Here is a 12,796-nt window from a genome sequence, read left to right on the forward strand (position 1 = left end):
ATACAGATATTTCCGTTTTACAGTAGTTAATACATTTAATAATCTTTAATAATCTTCTTTATAGTTTAAGCTCTTCTGTATTTAAAAAGTCTGTTTCTACCCTGTTATCATAAAGATAATTTCCCATGTTTTCTTCTAAGATTTTTACAGTTTAACTTTTTGCATTTAGGGCTTGAATTCATTTTGCAATTGACTTTTTTAAACAAGCTGAAAGGATCTAATTTTTATTTTTTCACACGGAGGGCCAACTGCCAGAGCACCATCCTTCTCTCATTGATTGGCAATATCATCTCTGATGATGCCAACCTCCCATATATTCCATTCCACTGGTCTATGCCTGGTGTAGTACCATACAATTTTAATTACTATAGCTTTATGGTCAGTCTTGATAAATAACAAGGCAAGTTCTCTATCTTCGTTATAATATGCTTTCTTTGAAAGGTTCTTTTAGAAGTAGCTTTTTGTTTAATGCTAAAAAAAAAAAGTTCAAAATACTGTTCCCAGTAGTGTGTATAGGTTTAGAAATGTGGATTCTGGAGCTAGACTGCCTGCATTAAATCACTTACTATGTGGCAAGGAACAAGTTATTTAACTTCTCTGACTGAGTTCTACCCACTGACCAACAGGGCTAATAATAGAACCTATAACTCCTAGATTTGTTGTGAGGCCTAAATGGTTTAATACTGCTGAGGGGGTTAAGGCCTATCACATAGTAAGTACTCAATGACTGTTAGCTATCAGGCTTCTTCTTGTTAGGCAGCATTTACTTTTTTTGCCTTATAGACTTCTGTAAACATAAATAATATAAAGGAGAGACAGGAGAATTGTTTTATTTAATGCACAGTAATTTAACATGACTAAATTTAGTAACTCAGCATATTAAAAACTAGAGAATAAAAATAAGCTATAATTTTTTCTCCCTCATGGATGAGTGCTATCCTTGATCTAATGAAAATGTACCATACAAAATTATTTCCAGAGCAAAGTTACTACCAGAGAAGAATACAGTATCTTACTTATAATTTTTTTTAAAAAAGAATGTATTTCTTATTTCCCTTCTAAGAATTATGAGAATTGAAATGAAATATTCATACAAATTAGGGTTCTGCTAACTTGGCAGACTACATGTGGCTAGAGATCTAGATTTGAAGCTCCATGAAGGTATGGACTTCATTTATTTTGAACATAAATGTTTTGTTAGTAGCTAAAACAATATATGGTTACTAGTAGGCATTCAATAAATATTTGTTGAATGACTAATTAAAATATTACAGGACAGTATAATTATTGGATAGGCCTAATAATATAAAAATTTACATCAGTTTATATGAATGATTTCTTTTACTGAAAGGTATGTATCAACTATAGCTAACATTTACTAATGTCTGACTATAAATGAAATCTCAGGCTTTTTTCCTTAAAACAGCATTTAAACACATTAAAATCACAGAAGGCCAGATCTACATTGTTAGTTCTCCTTTTAATTGTATTTCTTTTTCTACACCGCCATTCAGTTGAAATATGTAGATTAGAATTTTGACAGGAATCTGAAAGGCCACTTACCTTCACTGTCACACCATTCTAAAAATGCAAGGACGTGAGCATTTCCCTGATACAACATGTACTCGTCTATTAAAAAAGGAGCCACTGATGACAAAGTGGCAATTGCATGCAGTTGTAATTCTTCATACTGTGCTGCAGACCACTCAACTATTTTGTGTTTCTCAGGCTTTTTAACATAGGTAAACAAAGCCAAAATAACTTTGCCATCAATTAATAGCTATGAGAAAGGGCAAAAAGTACTATGTTAGAAACATAATTAAAACAATTTTATTTAATCTAAGAAAATTTAATAAAAGATTTCCAGTTTGATGTGTTATTGATGATCATTTCAAAATACTTTCTTCCTAAAGATTCCAAGCTATGTTAAGCACCAAAAATTAAAAAATTAAAAAACCCAAAACCAAAACTCACTAATAACAACAGTTCACTATGATCCCCCTTTCTGGGATATACACTCTATGGCTAACAATAATGTAAAATAAGTATTAGTTTTTTTAATCTATGCTGCTTATATATGCAGTTTACCTCCGCTTATGATAAAACCACAGGAGTCGAAAATTTAGAGCAAATAAATTGGTGGTTATTTCTGTCTTCCTTACTTTTATTTCTTAAAGGAACTATTTCAGAGACTCAATTGTATATATACTTTAAGAAATCAATTTTGTCTGAAGTTATGATAATAGACTATGGCTATTTTTAAGCATAGGCAACAGAACTTATACAAACACTCTATCCAGTGAATACCAGTCAGGTCACAAGCCATAGTTAATTACACGCCAAGAATTTTAAAACTACTGAATCCATGATGTCAATAAAAAAACAAAAATGCAAAGCTATTATAATATGACAATCAAGTTAATATTACAGCTGATTCTGATTGGTATATATTTATGGTTCACAAGATAGTAACACACCATGTGCTATATTCTATTCAATTTTCTTTTCATCTGGCATTATTCTACAAAGATTTTTTCACAATAATATCTATGAATTTTTCTAAATTTTCTACTATTCCACATGGAAAGAGCACAAGATTTAGAACTGAGAAAACAAGAATAACAATTAGTTCTAGCACTGCTGTAAGTAGTAAGTGGATAATTTTTTTGAAATACTCTGTGAACTGCAAATAACAGTACACGTATTTATTATCACTACCATTACTGAGCCACAAACACAAACATGTGACAGGAAAAAAATTAGTTGATTCCATTGCTCACATAGTGCTTTAAGAAGCTTATCAGTCTTTGTGCCATTTGACTTTGTTGTCAAATAAAATTGGTTTATAAACTATACTGTAAATTTTATTATCTTTGTATCTGTCATTTTAATAGTTATATAATACTCCACTATAATAATAAACCATATTCTATTGAATGATTTTCTATATGACATTTCAGAAAATACATTTAGCTTCTATGGAGTGTACATTTTTGATATGAATAACAAAGTTATAACTGTAAAGACAGTTTTTTTCTGAGCATTTTTTAGTATATTCTTCAAAGTGGCATTACCAAAAAAAATTGTTTTTAGCTCTTTTAATCCTCATAATAATTCCATGAGATAGGTGTTTTCCCCACTTTGAAGTTGAGATAACTGGAATTTAGAGACGCTAAACTATGTATTCAAGATCACATTGCTAGAAAGCGACAGCACTGGATTCCACCTGACTAAAGCCTTAACCACCATATTATACCACGTTTATATTACCACTAATGAAATTGATAGAATGAATCCTCCCTTGGAACTTGAAAGAGTTTTAAGACTAAAATGAAATTTCAATTAATGCAGTAATAACTAAACTAATGGAATTGTTAGTAAGTAGTATATTTTTTTCTGTTGCTTTATAGTTTACAAAGCCTTTATCTCAGTCTCACAACAGAAGGAAGAACTGAGCCTCAGAAAGTTTAGGTGACTTTGCCAAGGCCATACAGCTAGTAGGCGATAAGACAGAAGTGAAATTCATTTCCAGTGCTCTTCAAATTACACCATGCTTTATGTAGGATATAAAGTATTAAGATAATTCATGGGTAATAAAAATATGTACATAAGAAGGTTAGATTTGTGTGGAGAAAAAGCAGGTTCATACAGTTTGAGATGGGCGGCATAGAGATGAGCAATTTCCTCCAGCATTAAATCATCCCTCATTACTATGGTCAAAGATAGACTATTAGGCTGGGTGGGCCTATATGGATTTTCTTTCAGTTTATGTTCTCTTATTCAGGAGCTCTAAATATATAAATAAATCTCCACGGTTCTCCTGCTTTTCCTTGGTTTATGTGGTTTAAATTTAGGTAAATTCACTGTTCATTAATAGATAAGAGAAATTTTGAAAAAGTGAAATTCCAGTGAATACGAGTTTGTTACCTTCTATGGTAAATATATGGGCTGATGAAAGATTTGCAGCCGTGGCTTTTAAAAAGTTATACTACAAAGTGAGACAATTTTAATTTTTATTTTGATTATTTTTTACCTGTATAGTAGATAAATCTTTATAAAAGGTCACAATTATATTGAATAGCAATTTCTTCAACTCAAAATCTTCATAGGAATTAGAAAACTTAAGACCTTTTACCAAAGGATTTTGGCTTTTAACTGTGAGAGGGGAAAAAAAAGGAAGAGTAAAATAAAAGCTGAAATGATATATGACTCATTAAGATAATTATAAGTTGAAAGTTTTATGGTTTTTACCTTCATTAAAGGTTGCAAATAATATCAAATCCCTGGTAAAGCCACACTCCTAATATAAATACACAAAATAAACAGAAAGATGAATTAATTATATGGAAATTAAGTTACAGATGCCCATATTTACTTAATATGTAGGTATTTTTTATCAGACTCTCCTTGTCATTCATTTGAGTTCATAAAGCACTAATAATAAGGGATGAAAGCAAGAAAATAAAAGCATATAGCCAGATAAACTTGTAATTTATTTAATATTAAACTTACTTCTGTAGGTTCTTAGAAATATATTACATTATTCTATGAATATTTTACAAGATACTGTTTAAAATTTGGTAAGAACCCAAAACGTACTGCTAAAAGTTACTTATGTAATTCATTATCTATACCTTCAAGGGATGAAAGAAGGGAAGATAATAGTTATTTTCAACAGCTTTTCTTCTTAAACACCCCCTGGCTCCCCACCCTGACCCCAACCACTCTCAAATATGTCAAAGGTTTGGTCAAGAGACAACAAACAATTCCTACTTAACATGAAAAGCCCTGAAGAATGACCAGAAAACATTTCAGCATGAGGGAACTCATTCCTGACAGAGATATCCTAGTTGGACTTCGTACATTAGGGAGAATTTATAGGGACAAACCTTGGGCTTTTGAGCTTGCAACTCTATATTCCTACTACTTTAAGATCCATATGGTTTCTTTAAAATGTGAAGATGTTATTCCTATTGACTCACATTCATGGAATTCACCTGAATGTTTGCAAAGATGCTGATGAGAATTTATTGACTGACCAGGGGCTTCCACAGAAACATAGGCCCACCTACACATTGCAACCTTGACTACGAAGCTATGTAGGACGTTTTCCCCATTTGTACAGTATAAATTCCATGACTTGTTTGTTTTTTTTTTAAATTTTATTGAAGTCTAGTTGATTTACAATGTTGTGTTAATTTCTGCTGTACAGCAAAGTGATTCAGTTATACATATATTCTTTTTCATGTTCTTTTCCATTATGGTTTATCACAAGATATTGAATATAGTTCCCTGTGCTATACAGTAGGACCTTGTTGTTTATCCATCCTATATATAATAGTTTGCATCTGCTAATCCCAAACTCCCAATCCTTCCCTCCCCCACCCCTCCCCCTTGGCAACCACAAGTCTGTTCTCTATATCTGTGAGTCTGTTTCTGTTTCATAGATATGTTCATTTGTGTCGTTTTCAGATTCTACATATAAGTGATATCATATGGTATTTGTCTTTCTCTGTGTGACTTAGTATGATAATCTCTAGGTCCATCCATGTTGCTGCAAATGGCATTATTTCATTCTTTTTTATGGCTGAGTAGTATTCCATTGTATATCTGTACCACATCTTCTTTATCCATTCATCTGTCATTGTAAATAGTGGCTATTGTAAATAGTGCTGCTATGAACACAGGGGTGCATGTATCTTTTCAAATTATAGCTTCGTCTTATATGTGCCCAGAAGTGGGATTGCTGGAGCATATGGCAACTCTATTTTCAGTTTTTTATGGAATCTCCATACTGTTTTCCATAGTGGCTGCACCAATTTACATTCCCACCAACAGTGTAGGAGGGTTCCCTTTTCTCTACACCCCCTCCAGCATTTGTTTTTTGTAGACTTTTTTTTTTAATATTTATTTATTTGGCTGCGCCAGGTCTTAGTTGCAGCACATGGGATCTTCACTGGGGCATGCTGGATCTTTAGTTGCGGCATGCGGGATCTTTTTAGTTGTGACATGCAGACCTCTTAGTTGCGGCATGCGAACTCTTCATCATGGCATGCATGCAGGATCTAGTTCCCTGACCCCCGACCAGGAATTGAACCTGGGCCCCCTGTACTGGAAGCACAGAGCCTTACCCACTGGACCACCAGGGAAGTCCCTGTTTTCTGTAGACTTTTTAATGATGGCCATTCTGACCAGTGTAAGGTGGTACCTCATTGTAGTTTTGATTTGCATTTCTCTAATAATTAGCAATGAGGAGGATGTTTTCATGTGCCTATTGGCCGTTTGTTTGTCTTCTTTAGAGAAATGTCTATTTAGGTCTTATGCCCAGATGAGTAAATTATATTTGTGAGTAAATTATAATACATGAGGAGGATCTCAACCTTCCAAAGGGATGCAAAGAAGAACTGGCAGAGTGCAAGTATACTGGTGACCCTAATGACATTACAATATAACTTGGCATTACAACAAAGTACATAAATGTTACAACACAGTTCAGGACTCCCTCCTCCCCCTACACCCACCACTTCCACAATTAGAATTAAAATGCAATTTGATTCATACTTACAATCATTGGTGCTCCAGGATTTTGAGATATAATTGTTGTGATCACTAATATGTCATTTCTAAGCTGACGATCATAATGACTAAGACCTCTTGTAAACAGATTTTTAAATACTTTCTTCAAAGTCCTAAAAAGTGAAATCATATCTTTAAAGCCATATTTCTATGGAAATACCACCTAAGTGTCTACCAACAAAATCTCCCTTTTTACATTTTACTACTCATTTCAAAATATTTCTAATCTTTTCTATCTTTACAAATCTGCCTCTAGTTCACTGAGGGACCAGATAAGAATCCCTCGGTCCAATCTATACATGGTGGTCAAAGTGACTGCTCTAAAATAAAGATTCAATCACGTCATTTTCCTTTTTAAAATTACTGATACTTAAAGGCTTTTCTTTGTTCTTAGGATAAAGCCCTACCTCCCTACCAAGGCTTATCAGGCCTTTCATGTTACAGTCCCTGCTAACGTTGTTAGCTTCATCTCTCACTATTCCACCCTGTACTTTTTGCTCTCACTATATTGAATTTCTTTCAATTTTTTGATTTTGCTAAATTCTTCTTTCACTTCTGTTCCCCTGTCTAGGATGCTCTCTGCATGCAGAACTCTTGTGTTGCTAAGTCACATTTATCATTCAGATACCAGATTAGGGTTTATTAGGAAGTGCTGATTAACTCTCCAAGTCTGGGTCAGGTTCCCTGTACAATGGGCATTTGTTGCTTTATCTTCTAGGAGCCACTTGCCCTTCTTGTGATAATAGTGCCCTTATTTTTATTTAGGCATTCACTCTTTACCCACTTTTGGTCTTGTGAAGCTGCCTTCAACTAAAAGGAAGCGAGTTAGAGCATTCCTTCTTTCTGTCACTGTAACTCACTCTGAAATGGGCATATGGCCAACACCAGACCACTAAGGGTCAACAGGGACTCAATTAGAAGAATTTTCTTTGAGCTTTTGGAATAGCAAGTCTTATCTTCTGCTTGGTTTGGGGTTGTGATTATGTGAAGCTAGACTTCGTAGGTCTTACCATATGGATCTTGAGACTAAAGCCAACACAGTGGAAAATAGTGCAGAGGGATGAAGAGGGCCCAAGTCCTGATATTTGCTGAGCCTTGAATACAGCTGCACATTAAACCAGTTTTATCCTTGACTTTGTAGTTACATGAGCCCATAAAATTTCCTATTCGGTTTAAATCAGTCGGGTTGGGGGTTCAGTCGCTTGCAAACAAAACTGTGCTGATCCATCATCTTCGGGAGAACGTGAAGGACCTTGCAGTAATCTCTTTCATAACATTTAGTATGTGCTCTTTTAGTTGCCTATACACTTGTCTCTCTCTCTTAACATAATGCAAGTGCCATGAAAGCAGAGACCATTTCTGTATTGTTTTCAGTTGTATTTCCACAGCCTAGTACTGAACTTGGCACAGAGCAGACAATAATTATTTGATGAATATATGAATAAGTAACTTAATGGCTCACTCATTTTATTGCTAATGCTTACTGTAGTATCTGGAAGACAGTAAGTACTCAAAAATAGGTTTACTGAATGAACAAATGAAATAGTTCTTTTAAATATCTAATTTTACTTTATACATGCTCAAGGACATAATTTAGTTTTGTTAACAAGCTACTTTAAAAGCCTTCCACATAGAAAAAAAAATAGACTTGTTATTGTGCAGATGCATTTATACCATGGTACAAAAAAATGTCCTGAAACATAGCCATTACATGAATCAGAAGCCTAACTGAACACAAATTAAAAAAAAAATTTTAGTTATGTCACTGGCTATCGTTTTAAGGTTAAAAGTTCCTATCTAACCACATAAACTTACAGCAAACATTCCAAGTTACTAAGCTGTTGTATGATTTCTTCTTTTGAAGATTTTTCCAATAAGTTCCAAAGTATTTCGGATGAACGAAATAGAAGCTGTCCAGAGGGATCTGGGTCATTGAGGTGAGCACAGATTCCACTGGCTGCTTGTGCTTTCACCATTAAAGTACAATTAACTTCTGAAAACAAATTTTAAAATTATTTATGCTGTACAGTCTTGACATTATTAGATAAAAACAAAAATAGTTGAGAATGAAGTGTTCAAATATGTACAATAATATACAAACCAGAAGCTGAGAGATGCTGTAGAGCTTTAAGTACCCAAAGTTTCTCAACAAGTTGATTTTCAAGCAACGCCAATGACTGGACCATTGTTTTTGCCAATCCTCCAACTTCAGCCATTTTAATCTTATATGATGAACTAGCCTGCTGGTAACCTAACAACAATTAGTGAATAAAAATGTACAATTTTTTCACATAGTAATCATCTACATTAAACAAAAGAATGAGTAATTTATCGTTAAACAACAGCAACAACAAAAACTTTAAAAAAGTGTATGGCATGTTAAAATGGTATAGCACAGGGATTGGCAAACTTCTATAAAAGGCCAGGTATCAGTATTTTAGGCTTTGCAGGTTATAAGATTTCTCTCTCAAATACTCAACTCTGCTACCATAGCATGAAAGCAGGCATAAACCATACAAAAATAAGTGGGCATGGCAGTGTTCCAATAAAACTTTATTTACAGAGGGCCAGTTTTGGCCTGGGGTCCACAGTTTGCTGATCCCTGGTGTAGCATTTGAAATAGGACCGCAGAGTTGGAGGCATATTTTAAATTCTAAAAAAGAACAATATTTCTTTTCTCTAGATATACCTTTCCATAAAGGAAAATGGCATGATTACAAATACTAAATGTTTTCACTATTCAACTCAATACATTACTTTAGTGCTTTCAAGGGACCATAATTATGTAATTTGGTGATGAAATAAGAGGTGAAAATATAATGCTGTTCTGATAAATGCTAGTGAATATAATGGTATTTTAGGGAAGTTTGATTCTTGGCGACATGTCTTATAATAATTTCCTTCTGCTGTAGCGCCTATGAGAAACACCACCTCTCCTTTAATACAGCTGCACAGGTACCTGACCAACTACACTCAACTAGAGAGATTAAATACACAGCAGAAGGTACCTGCTCACGTGAGACACAGCTATTTTCTTTCTTAGTGATATACTTATCTACCTCCCTGACTTCTTGACTTTTGAGACCAACTAGATTCTTTAACTTTGCCATAGTTCTGAGATGTCTGTCAGTTTGTCTTGTCTTTCTGAATTTGATCTTTTTTTTTTTTTTTAAATTAATAGCTACTTTATTTATTTATTTTTAGCTGTGTTGGGTCTTCGTTTCGTGCGAGGGCTTTCTCTAGTTGCGGCAAGCGGGGGCCACCCTTTCATCGTGGTGCGGGGCCCACTCTTCATCGCGGTGCGCGGGCCTCTCACTATCGCGGCCCCTCCCGCTGCGGGGGCACAGGCTCCAGACGCGCAGGCTCAGCAGCCGTGGCTCACGGGCCCAGTTGCTCCGCGGCATGTGGGATCTTCCCAGACCAGGGCTCGAACCCGCGTCCCCTGCATTAGCAGGCAGATTCTCAACCACTGCGCCACCAGGGAAGCCCCCTGAATTTGATCTTTAGCCCTGGACAAGGCCCTGTCCATTCCTGTGATGGGTTCTCTATGGTAAGGCCCTAGCTACTCACTTTAGGCATTTAAAAAATATAAAGAGAAAACCACAAGTTGCATAATTTCACCATCCAGAGAGAACAACCTTAACATTCTGGTATATTTCTTTTTTTTTTTTTTGATCAATAGATATCTATTAAGCAGCTAATATGTTACAGATTATTGTAGATCTGGCATATTTCTTACTGATATTTTTAATGTATGCATATAACTTTAACAATATACTATATGCAGAATTTTACATTCAACTGCAGCCACTGAAGATTTTATTGTAAGCCTTTCCTCATTCTATATTTTCCCAAATCATGACTTTATTTGCATAATAGCCTGTCATATGCAAGGACCAACCAAAATGTACTTTATACTTACTGTATCTTTATATATTGAGTTTACATTTCTACAGAAGGATATAGTAATATTAAGGCCCATGGACCTGATTCCTGTCTCCGGGGCTGTGTCTCTTACAATTGCTCTACTGAGGACTTTTCAGCTGTGGTCCCAGCTATCCAGCCATGCCCATCACCTGAAACCAACTGTGTGACAGCTAGTGAGAGCATTGCCTAAGATTCCCAATTTTCAGAGCCTGGTCAAATTAAGAGCAACCTCACTTCTCTGCGCCTTGACTCTTCTGTCATATCTTATACATCATTTGTCTCCCTTTCTTTCTATCTTAAAAAGACTGTGTATATATTGCCTAGGTTAACCCTAAGCTTGTGCTCTTAATTCCATCCTCTCATGCCTTCTTTGGGAATTTCACCCTCCAATTTCCCATGTACTAGCTTCTTATTCCTCTGCCTATAGGGGAAAACTTCATTTTTCCCTATCCTAAAAATTATAAATAATAACAAAACCAAATATCTTCTTTGACTTTGCTACCAGTTGAATTGTTCTCCATCTTCCTCCTTTTTCTTCTCCATCTGATTTTAATATATAAGTCTGCATTCACTGCCTCTTCTCACAATCTTCTCATTCTTTAGTCCTGTATCTGCCCTGACCACTTTATGTCAATAGATCTGCCAAAAATGAACTACAACTTTTCAGATATCACATCAGTTGGCGTTTTCATTCCTCAATTACAGAAGCCTCTACAGTATTTGACACTGAGACCACTACTTCCTTCATCAAACATTTCATTCACTGGCACACAAGACATGGCAGTCTTTAGCTTTTCCTCCTCCTCTCTGAACATTCCTTCATTGCCAGTTTCTTTGGATTGTTTTTTGTTTTGTTTTGTTTTTCCCTAGATCTCAATATGGGCATTCTCCATGTTGCTGTTCTTGGTCCCTTGCTACTTACATGCTTTATCTCCTAGAAAACTCAAGCACCCTGATGGTTTCAATTTTCATCTCTGGGTGAATTCCAAACCTGTATTTCTGGTCTCTGCTTTTAGTATCCAATGTCTACTATCTACCAAACACTTCCTCCTGTTTATCTCATCAATAGCTCAAATCTGACAGTTAATAATTTCTTTACTTATTTCTCTACTTCAGATGTCCTCCATTTTTCCCTATTCATAAGTTAGCTTTCTTTTCTGCCAGTCTTATTGCCACCTATCTAGAGGAACATATAACTTAAAACTGTATTTTATATCTTCTCTCCTTTCCTAGATTGATTATGAATTACAGAAATTATGAAGGTAGGAAGTATGTCCTAAGTAATATTATATCCTCTACATTGCAAGTGCCCTCTATCTTGATACCACCCATTTCAGTGTGACTCATTTTATCGTTATATATTATGATCCCTTAGCTATAACATGCAGAACTCTTTTTCCAAACATGGTAGAGAATGTTATTAGCATTAGGAATTTAACATCTAGTTGGGTGGGACAGATATTATGAATAATTATAAATGTTAGAAAATAATAAATAATATTATCAACAGTATTAAATAACATTAATAGTAGTAATTATAATTAAACTAACTTGGGTATGACTTTAAAAATTCTGTTATATTTAGCATCAGAATAAAAATCTAAAGTTGAAAAAAATACATAAATTCTTTTGTTTAAAATGACTGAAGAGTTTGAGACTACCAAAAGAACTGTTTTGATGTGTTGCATTTATTTATTTTTTAAAATTTAATTAATTAATTAATTAATTTTTTATTTTTGGCTGAGTTGGGTCTTCATTGCTGCGTGTGGGCTTTCTCTAGTTGTGGCAAGCGGGGGCTACTCTTCGTTGCAGTGCGTGGGCTTCTCATTGTGGTGGCTTCTCTTGTTGCAGAGCATGGGCTCTAGGCGCGTGGGCTTCAGTAGTTGTGGCTTGCGGGCTCTAGAGCGCAGACTCAGTAGTTGTGGCCTAGATCTGGGATCTTCCCAGATCAGGGCTCGAACCCATGTCCCCTGTATTGGCAGGTGGATTCTTAACCACTGTGTCACCAGGGAAGCCCGATGTGTCGCATTTATGATCCCACTCTGTCTTTCCAAGTTCAAAGAGAAATGAGAAAGACTGTTCTGTTTTATAAAGACATAAGTTATTACTGAAAGACTATTGAAAACTTTACCTGTAATATGCTTCTTTGGTGGTTCTGCATGATAAAAGTCAATAATACACTTACAAATTTGTATCCTCAATTCAGAACTTGGTATTATCATTAAGTCACCTGCCAGAAGATAAACGAATGCTATTCAATAACAGTGCCATAAGTTTATTTGCAGTTTTAAGC

The 12,796-nt window shown here is 35.0% G+C and overlaps 1 protein-coding gene across 1 annotated transcript in view; it reads right to left on the bottom strand.

The window, feature by feature from the left end:
* The window catches only part of CFAP69 (cilia and flagella associated protein 69), a 66,444-nt gene that overhangs the window by 28,269 nt on the left and 25,379 nt on the right, over nucleotides 1-12,796 (bottom strand). Inside the window, exons 6-12 of the mRNA XM_068549995.1 lie at nucleotides 12,635-12,733; nucleotides 8,678-8,827; nucleotides 8,392-8,569; nucleotides 6,566-6,689; nucleotides 4,252-4,300; nucleotides 4,034-4,155; nucleotides 1,564-1,780 (exon numbers count right to left, since the gene is read on the bottom strand). Coding sequence (XP_068406096.1) covers nucleotides 1,564-1,780; nucleotides 4,034-4,155; nucleotides 4,252-4,300; nucleotides 6,566-6,689; nucleotides 8,392-8,569; nucleotides 8,678-8,827; nucleotides 12,635-12,733 — 939 coding nt within the window. The remainder of the gene's footprint in view (nucleotides 1-1,563; nucleotides 1,781-4,033; nucleotides 4,156-4,251; nucleotides 4,301-6,565; nucleotides 6,690-8,391; nucleotides 8,570-8,677; nucleotides 8,828-12,634; nucleotides 12,734-12,796) is intronic.

The sequence above is a fragment of the Eschrichtius robustus genome, chromosome 8, assembly GCF_028021215.1.
Source record: "Eschrichtius robustus isolate mEscRob2 chromosome 8, mEscRob2.pri, whole genome shotgun sequence".
NCBI classification, from domain to species: domain Eukaryota; kingdom Metazoa; phylum Chordata; class Mammalia; order Artiodactyla; family Eschrichtiidae; genus Eschrichtius; species Eschrichtius robustus.